This window comes from Pseudophryne corroboree, chromosome 10 (genome assembly GCF_028390025.1).
Source record: "Pseudophryne corroboree isolate aPseCor3 chromosome 10, aPseCor3.hap2, whole genome shotgun sequence".
Classification (NCBI taxonomy): Eukaryota; Metazoa; Chordata; class Amphibia; order Anura; family Myobatrachidae; genus Pseudophryne; species Pseudophryne corroboree.
In genome coordinates this window covers 362,058,425-362,086,084 of record NC_086453.1, presented here as the reverse complement: position 1 = coordinate 362,086,084, position 27,660 = coordinate 362,058,425, and the positions used below count along the sequence as shown (strand labels likewise).

General features: G+C 43.9%; 1 protein-coding gene across 1 annotated transcript; it reads right to left on the bottom strand.

The window, feature by feature from the left end:
- Nucleotides 1–1,999: 1,999 nt before the first annotated feature.
- On the bottom strand, nucleotides 2,000–16,282 carry LOC134965661 (nicotinamide N-methyltransferase-like). Its single transcript, XM_063941991.1, has 3 exons — nucleotides 16,132–16,282; nucleotides 13,497–13,704; nucleotides 2,000–2,420 (listed from the first exon to the last, which is right to left on the bottom strand). The coding sequence occupies exons 1-3, from the start codon at nucleotides 16,280–16,282 to the stop codon at nucleotides 2,000–2,002; spliced, it is 780 nt and encodes a 259-aa protein (XP_063798061.1).
- Between the last annotated feature and the right edge of the window lie 11,378 nt (nucleotides 16,283–27,660).

Here is a 27,660-nt window from a genome sequence, read left to right as displayed (position 1 = left end):
TTAAAAATATTCAATTGATAGAACACATCCACATATTTCCTCATCACAGTCTAATTCATACCCTGGCTAGGACTTCCTCTGGAATATTATCCGTATAATGTTTGTTTGGAGAATAGTTAATGCAAAGGAGTGTTGAAAAATCCCTTCTTAAGCATACCAATGCAGGCGTATCAGGCGGATTGGGAAACTCCAATTTTCTCCACAGATAAATGTCCAAGGAAATGCAGTCCAATTAGTGCCGTATGGGTGATGATGGTATTGATAAGGTCCAGTGAGGATGGAAGAGAGTTTGGGATGTGTCCTGCGGTCTCTAACTCGTGAGTTAGAGACCGCAGGACACATCCCAAACTCTCTTCCATCCTCACTGGACCTTATCAATACCATCATCACCCATACGGCACTAATTGGACTGCATTTCCTTGGACATTTATCTGTGGAGAAAATTGGAGTTTCCCAATCCGCCTGATACGCCTGCATTGGTATGCTTAAGAAGGGATTTTTCAACACTCCTTTGCATTAACTATTCTCCAAACAAACATTATACGGATAATATTCCAGAGGAAGTCCTAGCCGGGGTATGAATTAGACTGTGATGAGGAAATATGTGGATGTGTTCTATCAATTGAATATTTTTAATTCCTAATTTTGCTCTTTAAACACCTGTGATTATATGTATATTTTTATTATAATTTTTTATTAAAATTTAATATATACTATTTAAACTCCAACCTACCGTCCTGATTATATATATTTTTTTTTTTTTTTTTTTTTTTTATAATTCTATTCAGAATATTATTCAATCATTACTCTTACTATCAATATCATTTTAGCGCTGGTGATTATTTTATTTATATTGCTGTATTAGGATTTATCATTTGCACATTGACAGGAAGATCTGGTGCATTTATGTCTATTTGTATCTCAGACTTACAGTAGGGGCTGATCTGAGTCACACGCTGCGGCCGCTTCTGTTGATGTAGTTATGTCTGTGACTATATGATAATGCGGGTAATAGCCCTTCCCCTGGTGTACAAGCTGCGTCTGACTGTGCCAGGACTGAGACACTGACCTCCAGCATCTGTAGACACTGTAACACCGCTCAGTACATCATTACATGTCACCATCAGTCTCACCATAGACACTTGCCCCAGCCCCATGCTAGGTGTGAGCGTCTAAACGTCTCTATACACAGCCACTTCATGACATACAGATGTGTCCTCATACACCTTTCCTATATCCTGCCATGTATAGCACAGTTTGTCATGCCATAGAGTCAGAGATTAGCCATGCTTTATTATGCTACTTTATACATATTATGGGAAACAATATTTTTTTTAAATCAAAACCACTCGCTGCATGTAGAAAAAGATTTACTCGTGGTATGTATAAAAAAGGTGTAAATGGACACATCTGTACCTGTAACACTTCCATTACACTCACATACATACCACCCAACATTCTACATGATGAAAAAGGGACGCCTGCACCCAAAAAGGGGACATGGACTTGGCAAAAATGAACCACGCCCCCTGTTTTCAAGCACACACACCACACACCCTGCACCTATATAATTATACTTATCACTCCGCTGTCCACACACTGGCTGCAGAGCTGCAAAAATCACAGGGAAAGAGTCCACCGTGGCCATTATCCTTGTGATTTGCGCAGTAGAGATTTTCCCTGGTTACAAGGCGCAGGTGTCAAGTTCTCAGAGACCTGCGCATGCAGAGCAAACTGTGACACGAAGTCAGAGTCTACTGCACTGCCGGAGAGTAGGTGGCCCATATGGAACCTGTATATGGGCCCCCTCTTCTCTGAAACCACACCTGGGAACACTTAATATATTTTCATTACACTTCTACGTGCGTATGTCAAAGCTACTTCATCTCTGTACAAACACAATCAGGATGTATGCACAGTGCGATATAGACACATGCGCAGTATAAAGAAAATGTGTAACTGCATCCGACACAGCATGTGACTCAGAATCAGGCCCTTATTACTCTCTATGAGCTATAATAAACATAAATGCCTCATAGTCAGTAAGGTCACTCTCTGCTGTTCTTTTCTGGACTGCACAGTGATCAATAACAAACCCTTCATCAGTGAAAACTTTTCTTGCAAATTTCTCATCATATCTGAACACATGTGCCTTGTCCTGCCCAACCATCGCATAAGTTGTATTTAAAGCTCCCAACAATATCAGGTATCCTTCAGGTTTTAGTAGCTTCACAAATTTTCTGAAATAATTTATATAATCATCTTGGTCTTTGCTGATGATATCCAACAGCCATGCACTGATGACACAGTCTTCTGGTGGGAGCACCTCCGGGTCTGTGAGATTCTCATTGTCAATGTTACATTTCATGATCTTTGTTATTGCCGTCTTCAATGTCATGTCTTTGTCCTGACACTGGTCACTGAAATATACAAACACAATAAAGTTCACTGGGATCTAGGACTAGCCATGCCACCACATGTGAAATAGGATATAGTTTTATATGGAGATTGAATGAGTGGGAAGGTATAATTTAGGAAGACATTGTTTGTTTTCTAGAAGGGTTCCTCGAAAGTGGTAGAGATTGGGCATTATTCTACACTTTCAATCAGACACCCCTTTAATCTTTCAGGAGCACTTTATATGGTAGTGGTGGGAAACAGGTGGCCATTGGATACCCCTATCTGGAACATTCAGCTCCTACCTGCTTTATTCTCTGCTTAAAACACAGCTACAATCAATTATAAAGCAGAGAGTAAAACTGAAGATGATCAGAGCATCAGATTTCTTTATTGCTAATCCTCATACAATATAAGTAGTATATGTGGATCTTAGAGCATTTGTGCCACTTTTGGGTTAGTGGAAGCAAAGAACCAAGGAGTCTGCAGTCTTGAGAAAGTCCCAGTGCATTGTGGGATGAAACGCGATGACACTATCACTCACTGGCTTACCTCTACTGCATCACCAGCACTGGGAGATATGCTGCTGTAAGGGAATGAAACTACCCCGGCACTGTGGTCTGTACTGGCAGCGACAAACATCCGGCAGCTAACCAAACTAAACTAAATGCTTACCAGCACTGTTACCTGCCTGGGGCGGTGATATCCTCACCACCAGGAGAAGAGGAATGGGGGCTTGATCATAGTGGAAGGATCACTACACGTGTGCAGGGGTAACTATTACAGCACCACGCTACGGTAATCAGTATGCTGCGTCTGAACTTAGCCGGGACGCCGGCAGCCAGCATTGACTAAGTGGAACATTGTTACCAGTAAAAGCCTGTGGGTGCAGTGAGGTAATTCATTTATTTGGAAATTCTAGTGCAACAAAAATGCTACTTAGTTGCAAAAGATATTAAAGCAACAGTTTCCCAGTATATCACTACCTTAGAATAACAACACTAGGGAGCATTAAGGACCATTAACTAGGACCAATATGTCTGGGGAGCATTAAAGACCATTGATAGACTGTCTATGTCCTGCAAGTTACCAGGGACACTTAATGAACAAGTCTCATGCAATTATATTTGTGATCCTAAACTTGCTGTAATAATCTCCAGCATAATTCTGTCCGCTGATTCCATGTACGCCAACTACAGATATGTCCTGAAACATCTTACCTCAATATGCCATTTAGTGGGAGATCCCTGGTGTGAGTGATCTGACAGGTCCCGTGCAACTCTTTACATTGGGCATCTATTTTTGATTAAATACATCTTATTTGCATCACAATGTGAATATGATGCATATGCAGACACTGCTGATTAGAATGATATGTGTGTGTCTGCGGCTGTATTGCAGGGCCGGTTCGAGCCCTCTCTGCGCCCCAGGCAGGAACTGGGGGTGTGGCTTAATACAGGGGGCGTGGTCAGTTACGCCCCCTGTACAGTAGTAACGCCGCTTAAATGCTGAGCGGTGTGCGATGACATCATCGCGCACCGCACAGCAAAGGTCCTCTCCATGAAGGGAAACTAGACGCGTAGCGTCTAGTTCCCTTCACAGGGGGACACAGCGGGCAGCGGAGGGCACAGCAGTAGTGGATCTTGCCATGGTGCGGTGCCCTCCGGATGGCGCCAGCGCACTCCGGAAGGCGGCGGCCCGGGCAAAAGTACTGCTTGCCCGTGGAAAGATCCGCTACTGTGTATCTACACACAAAATGGTATGTTACAGTTTTTACTAGGAAAACACTGTAATGTAGCATTTCATGTGCAGATACAGCCGCAGTCGCACACAGAATATAGGCATGCTGCATATCATTTTACTCAGCATAAGATGTTTGTGCGGCATATTCACATTGTTTTAAATAAGATGCATTTTAATGGAAAAGTTACACGTAAAGACACTCAGCGCTATGAGTCGCGCCACAGCATGGTATGACTAGAAGGGCTGCTTAACATGCAGGGAGGCTAGATGTGAGTGGACACTTCTTTATCTCCTGCACTTCTCTAATCAAGTAATGTAACTTGTGTACACTTCCCAGTTACAGTAAGATCACACTAGAGGACTTTATTAGCTCAGTACTGTGTTCATATTTCTCTGTCTCTGATTATTCCAGTATTTCCCTGCACATTAATACAAGCTATTCCTGTTCCTGTCATCACTTAGACTTTCTCAGCAATTCTTATCCTAGTTTAGATTTACTTGATCCATTACACCACTATACCCAGCAATACCCAGCATCAAGCTAATCTGGTTCCAGCCTTAGTTTTGCCCATTCCGGTCCCAGTCCAGTATCCTGAGAGGCCGGTTTCAGTCTGATCAAAGTGTTCTCTTCATTTTCCAATGTATACCTGCTCCTGTACTAGGAACCCAGGCAGAGGACTGCAACCTGCTTGCTGGGCACAGTGTAGTCAACACTTCCTTGCCGGGGTCCCTGGCAAACACCACCAGCACATTAGATGCTGCGCCTCTGCACTGGGTTAAGCCAACTCCTAGTACAGGAAAGACCATATTTCCATCTAAGAACTGTGACATAGAGGATGGTATATTGTTCTGCCTATTTTACTCTCTAATCATGAAAAAGAGAAAAGTAAAAAAGTATCAGCAATAAGACTTGAATACTACAGAGAAGCCTTGCCGAGGCCTAGTGGATAAACTATATATTTATAATCTCTGAATTTGTTATTATCCTGTAGTGTTCAAGTTATTTCTGATACCCCTTGGTGTGCTGGGAGAAACTTGTTTTCTTTTTCTTGTTTAGAATAACCCCTCCCTTTCATGCACATGAAAAGCTTGAGCAGATTCCATTTTAAATTCCTAGTTTACTCTCTAATGTGCATCATGTACAGTAAATGGTTCTGCAAGAACTATTGGTTGCAAAGGAGCTTTCAAAAGTATAGAGCTATCAAGTCACCGAGTAGGGTGACTCTTATCATGGAGAAAGAAGGAGGATCTAACAAGACAACTGATGCTATATTAGCCCTTACCAGAAATTGAGTTATTACATTTATTTACATGAAATCGTTTTGAGAATATGCCTTATAGGATAGGGTGTGAAATGTTTGGCTGAGTTATTTTATTATTGACAATCTAAGTGGCTCACAAATTATTTACCCTAGATCAGAGGTTCCCAAACGTGGTTCTCAGGGCACTCAACATTCCAGAAATTAGGTATATCGATGGTTCAGCACAAATGTTTACATCAAATTGACTGAGGTGCTTATTAAGTGACCTGTGGCCAAGCATGGATACATTTAAAACCTGGACCATAGAGGTGCCTTGAGGGCCGCATTTGGGAACTTCTGCCCTAGATGTTTCCACATTACTATACATGGTGGGATTCAGCCAATGATAACGATACCTTTTGACATAAATGATAACTTTCTGAATAATTTTTAAAGAAATGAGATTTGGTTATAGTTGAAAGCATAAATCAGAACCAAGGTAAGTACATTAGAGATGTAACAGAAGAAGAGAGTATGTAGTTTACCAGGGTGCACCAGGACTCAAACAATTTCTATTAAAGGTTTATCACTTTATTGGTATGCATTAAAATATCTCATTATTTCATTGCTAAAACAGTGAAATATAAAATAAAGGCTAGTGAAAAAGAAGAGAAAAAGTGTGTATAATATAAAATGATCCAATATTAACTGTTGTATATTTTGGGTTTTTAAATCAATTCTATGAGAGCACAGTGGCTATTATCTTTCACAAATCATGTATATTCATATACAAACTATGGCCCTCATTCCGAGTTGTTCGCTCGGTATTTTTCATCGCATCGCAATGAAAATCCGCTTAGTACGCATGCGCAATGTTCGCACTGCGACTGCGCCAAGTAACTTTGCTATGTAGAAAGTAATTTTACTCACGGCTTTTTCATCGCTCCGGCGATCGTAATGTGATTGACAGGAAATGGGTGTTACTGGGCGGAAACACGGCGTTTCAGGGGCGTGTGGCTGAAAACGCTACCGTTTCCGGAAAAAACGCAGGAGTGGCCGGAGAAACGGTGGGAGTGCCTGGGCGAACGCTGGGTGTGTTTGTGACGTCAACCAGGAACGACAAGCACTGAACTGATCGCACAGGCAGAGTAAGTCTGAAGCTACTCCAAAACTGCTACGAGGTTTGTGATCGCAATATTGCGATTACTTCGGTCGCACTTTTAAGAAGCTAAGATACACTCCCAGTAGGCGGCGGCTTAGCGTGTGTAACTCTGCTACATTCGCATTGCGACCGATCAACTCGGAATGAGGGCCTATATCTGAAGTGTTCTATTATCACATAATGTATCTCTCAATGTCTGATATCATTATACAGTAGCCGAGCTTGCCATAAACAAGCAGGATTTTTGCCTGGGGTGCCGCTTTCCCGAGGGCGCCATCACCATCCTGAGGGCTCCGCCACCATCCTGAGGGCGCCATCTCTCCCATAGATCCGAGGAGCAGCGCTGGTGGCCGGAGACAGAGAGCAGCAGTGGTCAGGAAGCAGGAGCGAGTATGGTGAGTATTTATTTATTTTGGTAAGCGGCACAGCTACAGGGGGCACAGTACTGGGGGCACAACTGAGGGCACAGCTACAGGGGGCACAGTACTGGGGGCACAACTACTGAGGGCACAGCTACAGGAGGCATAGTACTGGGGGCACAACTACTGAGGGCACAGCTACAGGAAGCACAGTACTGGTGTCACAACTACTGAGGGCCCAGCTACAGGGGGCACAGTACTGGGGGCACAACTGAGGGCACAGCTACAAGGGGCACAGTACTGGGGGCACAACTACTGAGGGCACAGCTACAGGAGGCACAGTACTGGGGGCACAACTACTGAGGGCACAGCTACAGGGGGCACAGTACTGGGGGCACAACTGAGGGCACAGCTACAAGGGGCACAGTACTGGGGGCACAACTACTGAGGGCACAGCTACAGGAGGCACAGTACTGGGGGCACAACTACTGAGGGCACAGCTACAGGAGGCACAGTACTGGTGTCACAACTACTGAGGGCACAGCTACAGGGGGCACAGTACTGGGGGCACAACTACTGAGGGCACAGCTACAGGGGGCACAGTACTGGGGGCACAACTATAGGCTATATGGGTGGCTTTTATTGGGAGTATCTATAGTCACAGTCAGTTAATGTAGCTGCTATTTGATGATATATAGTATACTCAGGGCCGGTTTTTGCCCTTGTGGCGCCCCGGGCAAAAGTTAGGGGTGTGGCTTAATGTGGGGGCGTGGTCAGTCACGCCCCCATTTGTAGCGCCGCTGAAAGGAAATTAAAAAACAAACAAAGTATACTTACTATACCCCGCTCCTGATTCCAGACATGCAGACCTCCCCCCGGCGCCGCTCTTCTCCTCGGATCTATAGGAGAGACATCAGTCATGACGTCTCCCCCATAGCACAGCATAGGCACTAGAGGTCAATTATGACCCCTAGCGTCTGTGCTACAATGCTGTGCGGTGCGCGATGACGTCATCGCGCACCGCACAGCAAAGGTCCTCTCCATGAAGGGAAACTAGACGCTTAGCGTCTGATTCCCTTCACAGCGGGGGGGACCAGCGCCATGAAGTGAAACTAGACGCGTAGCGTCTGGTTCCCTTCTCACAGCGGGGGGAGGCACAGCGCGGGGGCACTGCTGGGGGGCACTCTGCACAGTCGCGGATCTTGCCATGGTGCGGCGCCCTCCGGATGGCCCCGGCGCCCTCCGGAAGGCGGCGCCCCGGGCAAAAGTCCTGCTTGCCCGATGCAAAATCCGCCACTGAGTATACTACTGTATAAGCTCACTTTATTTCATAACAACTTTATTGAGTGAGTATATACTAGTCAGCTGTTTTTAATTATTGCAGTCTATACATTCTAATCACAGCCATCAGTATTACACCTTAGAGAACTTCATTAGACTTGTGTAATAATTTAGCTGCTATTGGGATGTGGTCATGAGAGAACGCCGGTCACTATATCGACGTCAGAATCCCAAACGCTGAACAGCCTGACAGCTGGCATACTACCAGGGACTATTCCCACTAGCGGGTGTCCACGACACCCATAGAGAGGGAACAAATCCTGTGGCGAGCGCAGCGAGCAACCGAGCCCACTACATGGTGAGCGCAAGGGGCTACATTGACCCGCAGGTTCCCAAACTTATCCCTGCTATTGATGATATATAATGTGCTGTAACTGCACTGTATTTCAGTAACAACTCCAGAGAGTGAGTATATACTAATCAGATGTTATTGCAGTCTACACAATCATTTTACAGCTGCTGGTATTATACCATAGAGAATTTGATCAAACTTCTGAGTCCTAGTGTCTCCTACCCCCACGTGCCGGCTCAGTATGCTGCGTCTTTGATGTGGCACTCCCTGATTAGCTGGCGGGATCGACAGTCACAGCAGTCATGGGGGTCCCGTCATTCGGGAAAAGGGGTTTCATGTGTACACATGGAACCCCTTTAGTTGCGTGAAGCAGGATTATTTTTTTTTAAATCTACCCTTTGGATTACTACAGGACCGAAGAGGACCGAGCTTCACTGGATGGTTCGTAAGTATAATTTTATTCCTTACAGGTACCCCGTAATTTCTACTGGACAAGTGGACGTGATTCTTGGTGTGGGATGTAGGTAAGTATGTATGAGTGTGTAAGTGTGTTTGAATAAAATTATAATTTCAAGGTGTGTGTGTTTTGTTTTTATTTGGGTATTTTTGTTGTCGTAGAACTACAGGTACCAGTGGGCCTGTTATTTCCCCACATGCTGGTACTTGTGGTTCTCCAAGTACCAGCTTGCGGGGGAGGCTTGCTGGAATGTGTAGTTCTATGACAATATTCATTATTTTACACAAACAAAGGCTATCAGCCCCCATCCACCGCCCAGGGGTGGGGGCGACAGCCTTGGGCTTCACTCCTGGTCCTTGGGTGAATGGAGGGGGGGAAAAACCCCTTTATTTAAAGGGTCCCCACTCCTCCAGGAAACCCCAATTAGGGGTGATTAGTTGGGGGGTAATGCCACGGCCACAGGGCCCAGTATAAAAGTGTTCCCCGGCTGTGGCATTATCTCTCTGGCTAGTGGAGCCCAGTGCTTGTTTTAAAAAAGCAGGGGACCCCACCATCTTTTGTCCCCCGTATTTTTAGAACCAGGACTGGACGCAGAACCTGGTGCTGGTTGTAAAAATATGGGGGATCCCCTGTGCAAATTTCCCCCTGTATTTTAGCAACCAGGGCTGGCTCAATGAGCCCGAGGCTGGTTATGCTTAGGAGGGGGGACCCAACACATTTTTTTTCACACTTTTAACTGGTTTAACTCTTTTCATACTGTACACAATGAAGCCCTGCACAGATCTCACTGATCCAGCCAGGATTCATTGTGTTATGTCGGTATAACACAATGATGCGGGTAGAGGGTAGGGAAAGGCTGTGGAAAATACAGTGTTTTGCTATATGAGCGTCTGAGTCACCTAACAGCATAAACAAACACAAAATGGGCTTAAATCTTTATTTCTCTGGTTTTGAGGGTACAATCAGCTAAGAATCAAATTGTTATGGAAGGGGAGACGATAAGCTGCCGGAGGATACCAACCCCAAGTTTCTGAGACCCCCAACAAGGCTCATGGTAAGCGTCGGAACCCATGGTGGGTCTGAATTAATGGGCCAATTATAGTCTATGGGAAATTGGGTCCATTTTGCATAATGATATCTCTGGTTCTGGGTGTCCGAGAGAAACAGGACTGGAACCATAAAAAGAGGAGACTCTTGGCTTTCGGGGAAGACCATCCACTAGTTTATTTGACACTGCAAAGCTAAACGGCAAGCAACTATGTGTCGGGTTCCCTCCAGTTGTCCACCCAGCTTGCACGGGATGCAGGATTTCTTTGCTAGATACAAAATACTGTAGTGTAATCTTTCTAAGAACAATGGAGAGAGATAAAAGCTCCTCCCTAAGTTACTGGATGCCAAATCACCGTCCTTAGTATCTCTGTAACAATATTTTCTATTAGAGTACTAAATAGCACAAACAGCTTGTAATGTACAACGGCAAGTGTAATTTTTCTAAGTATAATGGAGAGAGATAAAAGCTCCTTCCTAAGTTCCTAGATACCAAATTACTGTGCTTAGCATTTCTGTACAGTATTTTCTATTAGAGTACTAAATAGCCCAAACAGCTTGTAACGTAAAGCTGCAAGTGTAATCTTTCTAAGTACAATGGAGAGAGATAAAAGCTCCTCCCTAAGTTCCTGGATGCCAATTCACTATCCTTAGTATCTCTGGAACAGTATTTTCTATTAGAGTACTAAATAGCATGAACAGCTTGCACCGTACAGTGTCAAGTGTAATCTAAGTATAATGGAGAGAGATAAAAGCTCATCTCTAAGTTCCTGGATGCCAAATCACCATCCTTAGTATCTCTGTAACATTATTTTCTATTAGAGTACTAAATAGCATGAACAGCTTGTAACACACAGTGGCAAGTGTAATCTTTCTAAGTATAATGGAGAGAGAGAAAAGCTCTGCCCTAAGTTCCTGGATGCCAAATCACTGTTTTCACACCCTTTCACATTATTTTAGTATCACCTGAATGTATTAAAGGGCATTTGGAGCAGTTTTCATGAAAAACTACCCCAAACGCTTTAATTCACTCTTTTTAGTAACCTGTATCACATTCCCCATACATATAATGGAAAATTCAATGTGGCCGAATTTACTTAAAAAAAAAAAAGTGAAAAAATACTGCAGTGTGCCCTGTGATAATTTTGCCAGCTCAGGCTGGTGAGATCACAGGGCAGCACTGTGACAGGCAATCATTTAATCAGCTTTCTCTGCCCCTGGCAGTGGGGGTAGTGCATGTGCAGCAGGACATCGAGGTATTTTTTTCTGCATCCAAGGATGTGGATGGTGATAAATTGGCCCCTTAGTCCTCCCTGCATATATCCTCAATTTTCCCCTTGTCTCTCATTACCCCCTCTATAACTCTAGGTCTCAGTCTTTTCCTTCCATATAACACTGAGCCCCTTGCAGCCCTCACTGACCTCACAGCTCACCCACTGCCCCCTCCCCCACAGTTCACTCACTGACCACACAGCACACACTGGCCTCACTGTTCCAACCACAGCGCTCACTGTCCACCTCAGAGACACCCTCACTGTCCCCTTACAGCATTCACTTTCTCCTTCACAGTCTTCCATGTGTCACCCATGTACCTTTCAAAGTTTCAAAGTTCATCTCACAGCCCTCCCCTTTCCTCTATTATCCACTTCACAGCACCCCTCCTTCCACAGCCCCTTCTATCAGCCACCCCACAGCACCCCGGCCCCTCAAAATCCACCTCACAGCATTCCCACCAGAGCCTTCACTGTCCTTCCCAAGCACTCCCCACCTTTAATACCTACCTTACAGCCCCCCCTGCCCCTCCAATGCACACCTCCTGGCACTCACCCTCCTTTCATGTCCATGTCAAAGTACCCCTCCCTGTTTTTCTGTCCATTTATCACAGAACTCCCCCTTCACTATCTACCCCACACAGCACCCCCCTACAATGTCCATCTCACATCACTCTCTAACCCTTTCAATGTCCACCTCACAGCATCTCCCTTCAATGCACTCCCCCCTTCAACAACCACCACACATCAAACCCCTACTCAGGCACCCTCAGTGTCCACCCCACAGCACTCTCTCTCCCCCACCCAGTCCACAGCAATCTCCCTGGCTCCTCCAATAACCACCCCTCAGCAGCACAAACAAATTTACCTGCTCTACTTTTGCCTAGTCTCCTGTATCTGCTCAGCTCTTCTTGTCCGATGATGGAAAGCTCCCCAGCAGTGGCACACAGCAGCCAGATACACATGCGTATTCACACCTGACTGTCAGTGAGAGAGGAGCTCAGGGAGGCGGAGCTGCCCGGCCAGATACTCTTATTGTGTTATAGTGCAGAGCGGCCAGGTGGGGAGCATCCTCTCTGCCTACCTCCTTCCTGCCTCCCACAGCTGGCCATGTGCAAGCAGAGTGTGGTTGCAGGTGGCCCAGGAGCTAAGACTGCAGATGGCACCATGCCCCCCATCGCAGGCAGCCACTGGCTGTATAACACCTATAAAAGTAGATGCCAGTACTTTAATTGATCTGACTTAATAATATGTTCATTCATTGACCACAAGAGGTCAATAACAAACAGCCAACAGAATGGTTTCCCATACTGCAGAAATACTCACGACGGGTATGTGCTATAAGGCTCATTTTGATTAATTTATGTCTATATTCTGCAAAGAGCAACTTCATGTCCCTCAGTAAAGGGTTTTTATTTTTACCTATTGCTCTCCTTCAGGAGAGAAAAGAAGAATCCATATGGATTTAGGCGATGAATGAAATTGAAACCCAGGGATTTGGGCAAGTTGTTTATTTCAAATGAAAGAGATAAACAGTAATGTGTTTAGTAATATTAGCTTAGTCTGTTGAACTACATGTAACAGGAGACCATGGAGGTCATTCAGATGTGATCGCTGGGCTGCGTTTTTTGCTGTCCTGCGATCGGATTGTCACAGCCTACAGTGGGGAGTGTATTTTTCTGTGCAAATGTGTGATGCTATGTGTACGCCGAGCTGCTAAAATTCTGTGTGTGCCGTCTCTGCGCAGCCCAGGACTTACTCTTCCAGTGCGATTGGGGACAGAGCTTATGTCAGACACCCTCCCTGAAAATGATTAGGAATGCCAGAAAATGGTAAGTTACCACCCACAAACGGCTTCCTCCTTTCAATCACCTTGTGCACGCCCATGTAAACGGATTTTTCGCACCATCCCGTCGCTGACCGACAATCTCTGTTGTTGTTGTTGTGGTTCGACGCGCATGCGCATTGCGGTGCATACACATGAGCAGTTAGGATCTGATCGCCCGCTGTGCAAAAACACACAGCAGTGATCAGATCTGAATTACCCCCAATGGCATGAGCTGTATAACAGATATTTCTTTCATTCCAGGCTATATGACTCCCAGTGTAAAGCATTTGGAATAGGTTACTGAGTGCTGACACTGGGGTTAATCTTGATAGATGTTTTGGAAAATATGTTTTCTTACCTGTTTCCTTCTAGACATTTAATATATGGCATTATGTGAGACCAATCAAAAGCTCCTGTATGTGTGTTAATCCATTTGTTCAGCTCCATAATACATTGCTCAGAGCACTTCAGCACAAGGATCTGTTTGAAATATCCACTGGCTGTATAGAGATGATGAATGAAGGATCCAGTACTCAAGTCAATCAAAAGGTCTCCCTTAATGTGACCTGCAGGGAAAGATCCCAGTGATTACAGAGTGTAATATAATATGTAGCATCTACTGTACTCTACTATACATCATTCTGTAATGTCCTGTTACACGTAGAGATGTGCGGGTTCAGATTTACTCTTTTTTTTGCCAAATTTATTGCAAGTTTGGATTTATATAGATTTATCTTATTGGTTATCCAAAACAAGTGGGAACCCGCACATCCCTAGATACAGGTAAGCCACTTCCTCACAACACACCTGTTGCTGCTTTACTGTAATGTATGAGGTATGTGTAAGTACTTCTTTGATCAGCATTTCCAGTAACTGGAGACACTTTTCCTGCATATACACACAGACATTTACACACCTCAGAAGTGTCCATAATGTGCCATAATGTTATCTCTTAGGAAACATGCACACTTAGATATCACTGATGCCTGGTGTGTGGGAGTTACCAGTTCCCTCTGCTAGTGTCTATTACAATGTAATACAACCAGCCCGTACCTGGAGACTGTGCTGATTAATATGATATGCAACACTTGTATATCTGTGTGCAAATGAGTCTGTATGTGAAGCACAACAGAAATTGGCATGGAATGAAAATGTTGCCGCTGCATTGTAGCACTTCAAAAACAGATTTAAAAACTCTTTACCTGGGCACAGGCTTGTCTGATGGTACTGCTGAGAAGGATGAATGCTCCTGTCCATAGTGTATGCATAGTGTTCCTCATTCATTTTTTTAGAGGTTAATGGCCAAACCGCCATTATTTGGCCACACCCCCTATATATTCCGGGCCCCCCATATGTTTTGCCAGCCCTTCCCATCTCAGCTCTACTCTAGGTAGGAAGATTTATGAGCATTGTTTTTCATTCTGTTATGGGGACCATGCAGCTTAAGGGGGGCTAAAACTGTACACCCTGCACCCGTTTCTTTACCAAACCCAGCAAACTCTCCTCCTAGACTTTCTTTCCCACACTCACCATTTACCCCATCTGTGTCACCCTTGTCTATTTGCCCCTCCTATTTAGAATATAAGCTCTCATGACCAGGGCCCTCTTCCCTCATTTGATTTTACTTGTCTTACTTAAACTATCTTCTACTCAGTACTACCTAGCGATGGTACAGTCCCACATCCTGCTCTGGTAGCATCATGGTGGCCCTGTTCTTGCCACTGCCCTGACTTTGAGCTCTGAGGGGGGACCCAGATGGTGTGACCAGAAATTGCATCCAACAAGGGAACCAGCTGGTTAGTTACAGTAGCTTGCACATGGGCTGGTGGCTACACATAGGTGAGGAGATCCTGCATCATATCTTGGGGTCTGGTGCTGTGTAGCCGGGGATCCTGTGACCCTGTAGTAAGACCTGGGATTGTCATGGCTGCCAGGGACCCTCCCAATCAACTGTAAGACCTGGAGTATCATGGATGACAGGGATCCTCCCACCCTACTGTAAGACCCCTCTGTTTGCAGTGCACTCTGTCCTTTATAAAGTGTGGTAGAGATGAGGAATGATATTAATTTTATGTCAGAAAGAGGGGACGGTGTTCTAAATTGCTGCCTTGCCCTGGGTGACAAAAATCTAGTGTTGGCCCTGGTCAATCCCACCTACTTTTTAGTTGGTCTTGTCTGAGACCATTTCAAGTGCTCAATTTGCCCTTCTAGCCCTTGTCATCTGACAGTGTGATTATACAGGGTTCTTCAATCCTCACTCAATACACTGTAACTACAGTATGTAAGTGGGCAGATCTAATGATGTAATACATACAGATGGAGACTCGCTCATCTATCCATCTCTGGCATTTGGTGTATGTCATTACTGGCGAGTGTAATACTAGTGATCATCCACCAGATTTTGCTTTTTAAAATCACTGTTGCGCATGCATGAGGTGTCAAATAAAATACTATAGTGCAAGAATCACGATTGCACATGTGAGAGGTCTCCATTGAAATACACTATAGTGCAAGAACTACTTTACTGTACAGTACTGTATGTTACATAGAAACATAGAATTTGACAGCAGTTAAGAACTACTTGTCCCATCTAGTCTGCCCCTATGTTAAATAGACATGTCAGTGGACAGATATAATGATGTATTGCATATTCCTAACACTCAATGGCAATCAGTATGTACTGTACACAATCATGTTCTGTCATCAAAGAAAGAGTCATAGGCATTGCATTTAGTAAATTAAAAAAGTAATTCTTCACTGCATAGAAATACATAATCTTAATCCATCATTAAGTATTATTATTACAATTTATTTATATAGTCTGAGCATTTTATACAGCGCTGTACAGAGAATATATTTGGCATGCACATCAGTCCCTGCTCCATTAGAGAATACAGTCTAAATTCCCTAACACACAATCATGTACATGCAATCACTCACACTAAGATAAGTTGGTCAGTACAGTATACATACTGTCAGTATAATATACATACCCTCACTGAATATACGGTGAAAACATTCCATTGGAAATTTAATTGAATCGTCTCCGAAGGCCATGTCTGGTTTGCTAGATAAATATGTTTCCAGATGTTCTCTAGAATCAATACCTTGTACAGGATAGAATTTATGGGTGCTGGAATCCATCTTGTATTACTGTGTCACAGGCTGTCTGACACTCAGGTCTATTAATTTACTGGCTCAGGAATTCTGCTTATATACACTAGGATCCAGTTATTTATATTCATCAGTAACCAGGATATCAGTGTTATCACATGATGGTTTATCAGCCTCAGGAGCTGTCATGGGAATGCAGGTGACAGTGTGATCATCTCCTACAGCAAAATATATCATCATACTAATTATTTTTCAAAAAGGAATTGTGTATAGAAACAAAATGCGTTTTGAGAGGTAAAAGCTGCCCACAACAAGTGGTTTTAAGGTAACACCAACACCTTAGATATACACCACACTAGAAAATTCAACTACTGTATATATAGGTGCTACAATACCATAGAGTAGTTTTTCTATTGTTCTCTTATGGATCACCCAGTTATTGCCAATAATTTTCATGAATGTCCCTTTAAAAAAAACACAAACATACAATAGTGCAGATGGTATGAACTTATTAAAATTTGGGAAATTTAGGGATGACTTAGACTCCTACCAGAAAAGATGGTCTACATAAAGTAGACAAACACACAATGGGATGGAGCGGTCAATGCCAGTCACGCAATCCTTCTTTTGTCCCCCATATTCCTCCAAATTAAAAGATGGGGAAAGAACTCCACATAGTGTTACACTGTATTTATTTACATACAATGATTAAAACAATTAAAAGACAAACATTGGGTTATAAAATGGACTCTCACCGAGGATCTAGGTCTACAAGGAAAAGTAGACATATATCGCATGTGTGTAATATCAACAGGCATCCCTAGATCGATGGTCATGACATCGGATATGAGTCCAGATAATTCCCCACGTGTTCCTCACCAATGCATTTTGATACCACACATGGTATCTTTTTCAAGGTATGAGGAGCCTTGTAACAATTACCAATATTTATTCCCCCAACAATCAAGGGGAAATTCCTATTGGTAAAACCTAATGCCAGACATGGAATTTCTAATCCATCTAAACAACTATTTGTACACATACAATATACTGATCCATCTATCCATTTTTTTGAGAAATCCCGCTGGTTCAGGTAACAAGAATTGCAGCACATCAAGGGGTGATTCCTTGGCCCTCATTCCGAGTTGTTCACTCGGTAAAAATCTTCGCATCGCAGCGATTTTCCGCTTAATGCGCATGCGCAATGTCCGCACTGCGACTGCGCCAAGTAAATTTGCTATGCAGTTAGGATTTTTACTCACGGCTTTTTCATCGTTCTGGCGATCGTAATGTGATTGACAGGAAATGGGTGTTACTGGGCGGAAACAGGCCGTTTTATGGGCGTGTGGGAAAAAACGCTACCGTTTCCGGAAAAAACGCAGGAGTGGCTGGAGAAACGGGGGAGTGTCTGTGCGAACGCTGGGTGTGTTTGTGACGTCAAACCAGGAACGACAAGCACTGAACTGATCGCAGATGCCGAGTAAGTCTGGAGCTACTCAGAAACTGCTACGAGGTGTGTAATCGCAATATTGCGAATACATCGTTCGCATTTTTAAGATGCTAAGATTCACTCCCAGTAGGCGGCGGCTTAGCATGAGCAAATCTGCTAAAATCCGCTTGCGAGCGAACAACTCAGAATGAGGGCCCTAGTTCGCTCGCTAGCTGCTTTTAGCAGCATTGCACACGCTAGGCCGCCGCCCTCTGGGAGTGTATCTTAGCTTAGCAGAATAGCGAACAAAAGATTAGCAGAATTGCGAATAGAAATTTTTTAGCAGTTTCTGAGTAGCTCGAGACTTACTCACAAATAGCGATCAGTTCAGTCAGTTTCGTTCCTGGTTTGACGTCACACACACGCCCAGCGTTCGGCCAGCCACTCCCCCGTTTCTCCAGACACTCCCGCGTTTTTCCCTGAAACACCTGCGTTTTTCCGCACACTCCCAGAAAACGGCCAGTTTCCACCCAGAAACACCCACTTCCTGTCAATCACACTACGATCACTTCAACGATGAAAAATCTTTGTTCGGGTGTGAGTAAATCTACTAAGTTTTGTGTTAAAATTCTAACCGCATGCGCACTGCGAACCATGCGCATGCGCATTTTTGCCTTAATCGCTCCGTTGCGAAAATCAGCAACGAGCGTACAACTCAGAATGATCCCCCATATCCGATCCCGGAAGTCGTGGCTCTGCTTTGCGTTCCTAACCCTGTAACTCCGATCACGTGGGAGTTCCAAGTATCGTCACTTCTGGTGATGTACTTCCGCCCAGCATTACTTCTCAAAATGTTCTTTTTACCAATAGAGATTCTCTCGCGGGAGGCATTTTGTTGAAGTCCCACAATCAACAAAAATGGGCAGCCATATTGCCGGGGACTAAAAAGAATACAAAAACAAATATCAATAAACAGATGTTAATATTAAAACTAAAAATTTAAGTGAAATTAAGATAAAAAGCAATGCTGAATGGAAACTAGGTAAACTTATTAAAGAAACCACTTGACCTCAAAATCTTTACTAAGCAGATGTTTAGCAAGGTGTCATGGTGCCTGGAGCAAGGTATATTTCGGCGCCCCCTCCCTTGTACTGATTTGGGGGGGTGGTCACAAGGGCCGGTTCTAGACCTTGTGGCACCCACGGTGAAAGCTTCCTTTGGTGCCCCCCCCACAGGTCAAACTTTGGTGCGCAGCAAAAAATAGGAGTGTGGCTTCATAGGGAAGGGGTGTGTGGCCACAGTTATGCCCCCTGTAGTTATGGTCCCAGTAGTTGAGCCCCCTGTAGCTGTGCCCCCTGTAGATTTGCCCCCAGTAGTTGTGCCCCCTGTAGATTTGCCCCCAGTAGCTGTGCCCCCTGTAGCTATGCTTGGAGTAGCTGTGCCCCCTGTAGCTGTGCCCCTAGTAGGTGTGTCCCCAGTAGGTGTGCCTCCTGTAGCTGTGCCCAGAGAAATTGTGCACACTGGTTTGTGCCCCCTGTAGATTTGCCCCCAGTAGTTGTGCCCCCTGTAGATTTGCCCCCAGTAGATGTGCCCAGTGTAGTTGTGCCCCCTGTAGATTTACCCCCAGAGTAGTTGTGCCCCCTGTAGATTTGACCAGAGTAATTATGCCCCTGTAGCTGTGCCCCCTGGTAGCGTTGCAAACACAAAAGAAAACAACAAAAAAATACTCACCTGTCCGCTCCTGCTTCCCGACTGCTGGTGGCCGCATCTCCATGTCCATGCGTGTGACACGTGATGTCACACACAAGTCACGGACCGGCGGGGAGCAGAGGGAGGAGAGCGGAGGGGAAGGAGAGCCTTGATGCAGCTGCGGCTGCGAGCTGCTTGTGGGAGGGAGGTTCTGGTGGAGTCGAGCTGCGGCGCCCTGTACTGTCTTGGGCGACGAGCTCGAGCTCCACCAGAACCGCCCTCACTATGCCCCTGTTACTAAGGCCATGTGGAATTTAGGTTTTTAAATTATATATCATTTCCATCCGCGCCAGTTTTGAAGCTGAATCCAGGCTTCTCACACTTTTATTAACCTTCTTTAAACCCTCAGATAAGGGAGGGAGGTTGTTCTGTTATATAGAAAAGATTATGGCCCTCATTCCGAGTTGATCGCTCGCAAGGCGATTTTTGCAGAGTTACACACGCTAAGCCGCCGCCTACTGGGAGTGAATCTAAACTTCTTAAATGTGCGACCGATGTATGCGCATTATTGCGATCACAAACGAGTTAGCAGTTTTAGAGTAACTCCAGACTTACTCTGCCTGTGCGATCAGTTCAGTGCTTTTCGGTCCCGGCTGACGTCATAAACACACCCAGCGTTCGGCCAAGCACTCCCACCGTTTCTCCAGACACGCCTGCGTTTTTTCCGGAAACGGTAGCGTTTCCAGCCACACGCCCATAAAACGCCGTGCATCCGCCCAGTAACACCCATTTCCTGTCAATCACAATGCGAACGTCGGAGCGATGAAAAAGCCGTGAGTAAACTTACTTTCTTCATAGCAAAGTTACTTGGCGCAGTCGCAGTGCGAACATTGCGCATGCGCACTAAGAGAATTCTCACTGCGATGCGATGAAAAACTCCGAGCGAACAACTCGGAATGAGGGCCCATGAGCAGAAGTCTTACGTCAATTAGAAGATGTACATACTTATAAAAAAATAAAAGAGGGGATCCCAGTAAGAAAAATATGCTTCAACTGAAGGAATTTGTTGATAAGTATGAAAAAAATCACTTTAAAGAGGAACTTATCCCCACTGCTTTGTAGATATTCATTAAAATTACTTTTTGCTAAGAAATACTGTGCTTTTGTCTCAGAAGAAGGAGATTCTCTATATATTTGGAAAGCAGTTGAAAAGGTTGGCCTGTGTTAAAGTGTATACCTTTTGCCTGGGGTTGTTTGTACGGGTTCACTACGATATGCCGGCGGTCGGGCTCCCGGCGACCAGCATACCGGCGCCGGGAGCCCGACCGCTGGCTTACTGACAGTGTGGCGAGCGCAAATGAGCCACTTGCGGGCTCGCTGCGTTCGCCACGCTATTTTATTCTCCCTCCAGGGGGGTCGTGGACCCCCACTAGGGAGAATAAGTGTCGGTATGCCGGCTGTCGGGATCCCAGCGCCGGTATACTGTGCGCCGGGATCCCGTCAGTCGGCATACAGAAGACCATTCGTTTGTACACCTCCCCTCCCTCTGGGGCGTCTGATAGTCACACAAAATAACCTTTATACATGTAATAATTGTTATAATTAATTATTGCGAAATGATACAATACTTACCTCCATTTTTATTAGAGATGAGCGGGTTCAGTTCACCGAGAACTGAACCCCCCCCAAACTACACATGTTTTACATGGGTATGAGGCAGGCTCAGTTGTTCTCGCCTGACTCGGAAAACCCAAACGAGGCAAAACATCATCATCCTGTTGTCTGAATCTCGCGAGATTCGGATTCCATATAATGAGCCGCGCGTCACCACCATTTTCACTTGTGCATTGTAGAGGCTACAGAGAGGACGTGGCTACGTTCTCTCAGTGGCAAATCTCAATATCAGTGCTTATTGCTGCTCAGTAATACTAGTAGTGTGTATCTCTTGTGCTGCATCTTGCTGCTGTAGGGTGCTGTGGTAGTAGTGTCCTGTGACTGTGTATCGTTCACCATCATTCCAGTCACAGTGGTATCTGGGGGGTGACAATTCCAGAATGCTTTTGTGCTGCTCAGTAATACTATTAAAGTGTCTTGTGCTGCATTGTGCTGCTCAGTATCAGTTCTCCGTAGTATCATCAGTGCTCAGTATCATCAGTGCTCAGTATCAGTGCTCAGTATTATCAGTGCTCAGTATCATCAGTGCTCAGTATCATCAGAGCTCAGTATCAGTGCTCAGTATCATCAGTGCTCAGTATCAGTGCTCAGTATAGTGTTCAGTATCATCAGTGCTCAGTATAATTAGTGTTCAGTTTCATCAGTGCTCAGCATCATCAGTGCTCAGTATCATTGCTCAGTTTCAGTGCTCAGTATCATCAGTGCTCGGTATAATCACTGCTTAGTATCATCAGTGCTCAGTATCATCAGTGCTCATTATCATCAGTGCTCAGTATCATCAGTGCTCAGTATCATCAGTGCTCAGTATCAGAGCTCAGTATCATCAGTGCTCAGTATAATCAGTGCTAAGTATCATCAGTTCTCAGTTTCAGTGCCAGTATCAGAGCTCAGTATCATCAGTGATCAGTATCATCAGTGCTTAGTATCAGTGCTCAGTATCGTCAGTGCTCAGTATCATCAGTGATCAGTGTCTTGTGGTGCTAAGTAATACTACATTACTAATACTAGTACAGTGTCTTGTGCTGCATCTTGCTGCTGTAGGGTGCTGTGTTAGTGTCCTGTCACTGTGCATAGGTCATCATCATTCCATTCACAGTGGTATCTGTTATCTATCTAGTTTTATCTAATTCCAGACATTACTGACGTCTAATTCCATATACAGGTTGAGTATCCCTTATCCAAAATGCTTGGGACCAGAGGTATTTTGGATATCGGATTTTTCCGTATTTTGGAATAATTGCATACCATAATGAGATATCATGGTGATGGGACCTAAATCTAAGCACAGAATGCATTTATGTTACATATACACCTTATACACACAGCCTGAAGGTCATTTTAGCCAATATTTTTTATAACTTTGTGCATTAAACAAAGTGTGTGTACATTCACACAATTCATTTATGTTTCATATACACCTTATACACACAGCCTGAAGGTCATTTAATACCATATTTTTAATAACTTTGTGTATTAAACAAAGTTTGTGTACATTGAGCCATCAAAAAACAAAGGTTTCACTATCTCACTCTCACTCAAAAAAGTCCGTATTTCGGAATATTCCGTATTTCGGAATATTTGGATATGGGATACTCAACCTGTATATTACTGGCATATAATTCCACACATGAAAAAATGGACAACAAAAATGTGGACGTAAAATAGGGAAAGATCAAGATCCACTTCCACCTAGTGCTGAAGCTGCTGCCACTAATCATGGCAGAGATGATGAAATGCCATCAATGTCGTCTGCCAAGGCCGATGCCCAAAGTCATAGTAGAGAGCATGTAAAATCCAAAAAGTAAAAGTTCAGTAAAATGACCCAAAAATCTAAATTAAGATCATCTGAGGAGAAGCGTAAACTTGCCAATATGCCATTTACGACATGGAGTGGCAAGGAACAGCTTCGGCCCTCTCCTATGTTCCTCATGAGTAGTGGTTAAGCTTCACATGACGATGGAAGCACTCATCCCCCTGCTACAAAAATGAAAAGAGTTAAGCTGGCAAAAGCACAGCAAAGAACTGTGCGTTCTTCTAAATCACAAATCCCCAAGGAGAGTCCAATTGTGTCGGTTGCGATGCCTGACCTTCCCAACACTGGACGGGAAGAGGTAGCTCCTTTCACCATTTGCACGCCCCCTGCAAGTGCTGGAAGGAGCACCCACAGTCCAGTTCCTGATATTCAAATTGAAGATGTCACTGTTGAAGTACACCAGGATGAGGATATGGGTGTTGCTGGTGCTGAGGAGGAAATTGACTAGGAGGATTCTGATGGTGAGGTGGATTGTTTAAGTCAGGCACCCGGGGAGACACCTGTTGTTCATGGAATGAATAAGGCCATTGACATGCCTGGTCAAAATACAAAAAAAAAAATCACCTCTTCGGTGTGGAATTATTTCAACAGAAATGTGGACAACAGGTGTCAAGCTGTGTGTTGCCTTTGTCTAGCTATAATAAGTAGGGGTAAGGACGTTAACCACCTAGGAACATCCTCCCATATATGTCACCTGGAGTGCAATCATCAGAAGTCATTGACAAGTTCAAAAACTTTGGGTGACAGTGGAAGCAGTCCACTGACACTAAATACCTTCTTCCTCTTGTACCCAAGCTCCTGAAAACCACACCACCAACTCCCTCAAAGTCAATTTCCTCTTTAGACAGGAACGCCATTAGTCCTGCAGGCCATGTCACTGGCAAGTCTGACGAGTCCTCTCTAACTGGGATTCCTCCGATGAATCCTTGAGTGTAACACCTACTGCTGCTGGCGCTGCTGTTGTTACTGCTGGGAGTCGATCGTCTACCCAGAGGGGAAGTTGGAAGACCACTTGTACTACTTCCAGTAAGCAATTGACTGTCCAACAGTCCTTTGCGAGGAAGATGAAATATCACAGCAGTCATCCTGTTGCAAAGCAGATAACTCAGGCCTTGACAACTATGTTGGTGTTAGACATGCGTTCGGTATCCACCATTAGTTCACAGGGACTTAGAGAATTGCTTGAGGATGGTTATCCCCGGTACCAAATACCAAATCTGTGGGAGCCCGGGACTCACATTGCACATGCTGTTATTTAACTGCTTTGCCGGTTCTCTGCCTCTGGTAATTTTATTTAATCACAGTCATTAAGGCTACCATATGTTACATGTTGTTTTGTGTGGAGCTTTTATGTGATGTTTTATGTGTTATTGGTTTTAGACGTAGATTAAAAATTGTACTTAACTATATTCAATTTTGTTTTGCTTATGGATGGATACGAGTTGTACTGTTGACATATATTGAAGGATCATATATTCAGAATATCAACTAATCAGTAGCGCCAGATAAGTTTGCCCTGCTCTTTGTTTTGGTGTTTTGGTATTTTGGTGGAGGTGACAGGGAATCCTCCAATTAGGGTACTGCGGTCTGGCTGCACACTGTATATAAGCGCACCCTTTTGTGATCACATCTTTACTATCTATACATAAACTGCTTGGTTTTCCCATTTTGAGATTATTTGGGTGCTGCTGCGAAACATGTTTGAATGCAGAGAGAACAGGAAATCTACATTTGACTATGTCTTCAGAGAGGACGGTAGCTCAATAGTCTTGGTAGAGGAGGATTTGTATAGCATTATGAAAAAATTGGAGCATACCCTATTTAGGGAAAGTAGAATCTGGTGGGAGATGGTAACACTGGAAAGGTACCTCTCCCAACAGGTGATACCAAAGGGGTTAAGAATAAAAAAGTGGCCTCATTTTCATCATCAAATTACGAATTCAAAGACAGTTGGAATAAAATTTTGGAAACATGTTCCTTTTCTCTTATCAGACTAATTATAGAGGATCGTAGGAAAGAACTGACATTATTAGAATCTGAGATATCTAAATTAAAAGAGATTATCATTCCTCTGAAGGACAATCCAGAATTCAAACAACTAAAGAAAAGGATATAACTTAGCGTGAGAAAGAATGAGAATATAATAGGGAAAAAGGTCAGCAAATTTAATAGAGATAAAAACTATGCCCCAACGTCAGAGGAATTAGAGGAGGAAGGCTTAGCAGAGTTCTTTTCAGATGATGAGACATACAATAATACATCTCCTCCAAGAGAAAGAGAAACAAGGGAGATTAGAAATTATGTATGTACACCAAAAACCAAAAATCCCATGTATAGGAAAAAGACAGTACATTTTCATCAGGAAAAAACACAGAATAGAATGGATCATAGGAAAAGACCTCGTTATAGGGACTATAATGAATGGAGAAATGATCAGAAAGGAAATTGGATGGAAAACACTAGAAAACATCAAAATTCTAATAGGATAAGGCAAGACAGTAATGATCAGAAAAACTATAAATATAGATATAGAAATAGATACAAAAAAGAGAGGATCACCCCCAGATATCAGGAAAATAGATATCAGATATTATCAGACGTCGGGGAATCACCATCTTTTTTATACCAGGCAAGAAATTGCTACCTCATAAGATAAACCATATAAGGGGGACGAGAGGAGGAAAAACATCCAAAAAGGTTAAGAATCAATTAAAAAATAAATATATCTAGGAAATTAAATAGAGTCAAGCAAAAAGGAAAGGAACCCATCCATACATATGAAGGAAAAACTAAAATATTCAACCTCACTTCACACATTTTAGCTAAAGAGGAGATTAGTGTGCTAGAGAAGGGGCTTAAATATGCCCCTTTACTACCTCTAAATAAGTTTACCACATTCGTAATTTAAACAAGTATATCAGAAAACTATCCATCAAAAAATTATTCATAAATAAGGAACAAAATGGAGAATTAAATGATGTACCAGAAGAAGGAACCCACTTCAGACCTAAATCTATATTCAACCCCACCCACATGAGGGGGAGCTTTCTAGTTACTTTTTTGAATTTATTTATCAAGGACATACAAGATCTAAGCTATAAAAATATCAGACAAAATTTAACCAGGAAAGAGAGAGAGGCCCTAAAGAATTTGAGGGAGAATACACAGCTAGTTCTTAAACAAGCCGATAGGGGGGGGGGGGGGCAAAGTAATTATGTCTAAATTGTGGTATGAACAAGAAGTGCTTAAAAAGTTGGATAATAATTAGTGATGAGCGGGTTCGGTTCCTCGGAATCCGAACCCCCCCGAACTTCAGCCTTTTTACACGGGTCCGAGGCAGGTTCGAACCTTCCCGCCTTGCTCGGCTAACCCGAGCGCGCCCGAACGTCATCATCCCGCTGTCGGATTCTCGCGAGGCTCGAATTCTATCGCGAGACTCGGATTCTATATAAGGAGCCGCGCGTCGCCGCCATTTTCACACGTGCATTGAGATTGATAGGGAGAGGACGTGGCTGGCGTCCTCTCCGTTTATAGAGAAGAGAGTAGAGAGTTAGAGACACTATTTAGTATTTACTAATTTTGGGGAGCATATTAGGACTGGAGTACTACTACTTGCTGATAGTGTGACCAGTGACCATTGACCACCAGTTTAATTAATCCGTTCTCTGCCTGAAAAAAAACGATACACAGTGTGACACAGTCACATACCATATCTGTGCTCAGCCTCAGTGTGCTGCATCATCATATGTAATACTGTATATCTGACTATGCTGAGTGCTCACTGCTCACACAGCTTAATTGTGGGGGAGACTGGGGAGCAGTTAGAGCAGGAGTACATAAATAATATATTTTAAGTACAGTGCACACTTTTGCTGCCAGAGTGCCACACTGCCAGTGTGACTGACCAGTGACCACACTGACCACCAGTATATTGTGATTGTCTGCTTAGGACGGAGTACTACTTGCTGATAGTGTGACCAGTGACCAGTGACCAGTGACCACCACCAGTTTAATTAATCCGTTCTCTGCCTGAAAAAAAAACGATACACAGTGTGACACAGTCACATACCATATCTGTGCTCAGCCAAGTGTGCTGCATCATATGTAATACTGTATATCATTATCTGACTGTGCTGAGTGCTCACTGCTCACACAGCTTAATTGTGGGAGAGACTGGGGAGCAGTTATAGCAGGAGTACATATTTTAAGTACAGTGCACACTTTTGCTGCCAGAGTGCCACTGCCAGTGTGACTGACCAGTGACCACTGACCACCAGTATATTGTGATTGTCTGCTGACCACCAGTATATTGTGATTGTCTGCCTGAAAAAGTTAAACACTCGTAGTGTGGTATTTTTATAAACGCATTCTGCAGACAGTGTCCAGCAGGTCCGTCATTACATAATATATACCTGTCCGGCTGCAGTACTAGTGTGATATATATATATATATTTTAATGTTATCTCATTATCATCCAGTCTATATTAGCAGCAGACACAGTACGGTAGTCCACGGCTGTAGCTACCTCTGTGTCGGCAGTCGCTCGTCCATCCATAATTGTATACCACCTACCCGTGGTTTTTTTTTCTATCTTCTTGATACTAGTAGCTTACTTTAGGAGTCTGCAGTGCTGACAGACAGTGTCCAGCAGGTCCGTCATTACATAATATATACCTGTCCGGCTGCAGTACTAGTGTGATATATATATATATTTTAATTTTATCTCATTATCATCCAGTCTATATTAGCAGCAGACACAGTACGGTAGTCCACGGCTGTAGCTACCTCTGTGTCGGCAGTCGC

Bases quoted from the DNA above. Each gene is read 5' to 3' on its own strand.
- LOC134965661 (XM_063941991.1), bottom strand. From the start codon at position 16,282: ATGGATTCCAGCACCCATAAATTCTATCCTGTACAAGGTATTGATTCT. The intron at 13,705-16,131 runs GTATGTATATTA...CTTTCCCTGCAG, and splicing joins TCACCGTATATTCAGTGAGG to GTCACATTAAGGGAGACCTT. The intron at 2,421-13,496 runs GTAAGAAAACAT...TGTATATTTCAG, and splicing joins AAATGTCTAGAAGGAAACAG to TGACCAGTGTCAGGACAAAG.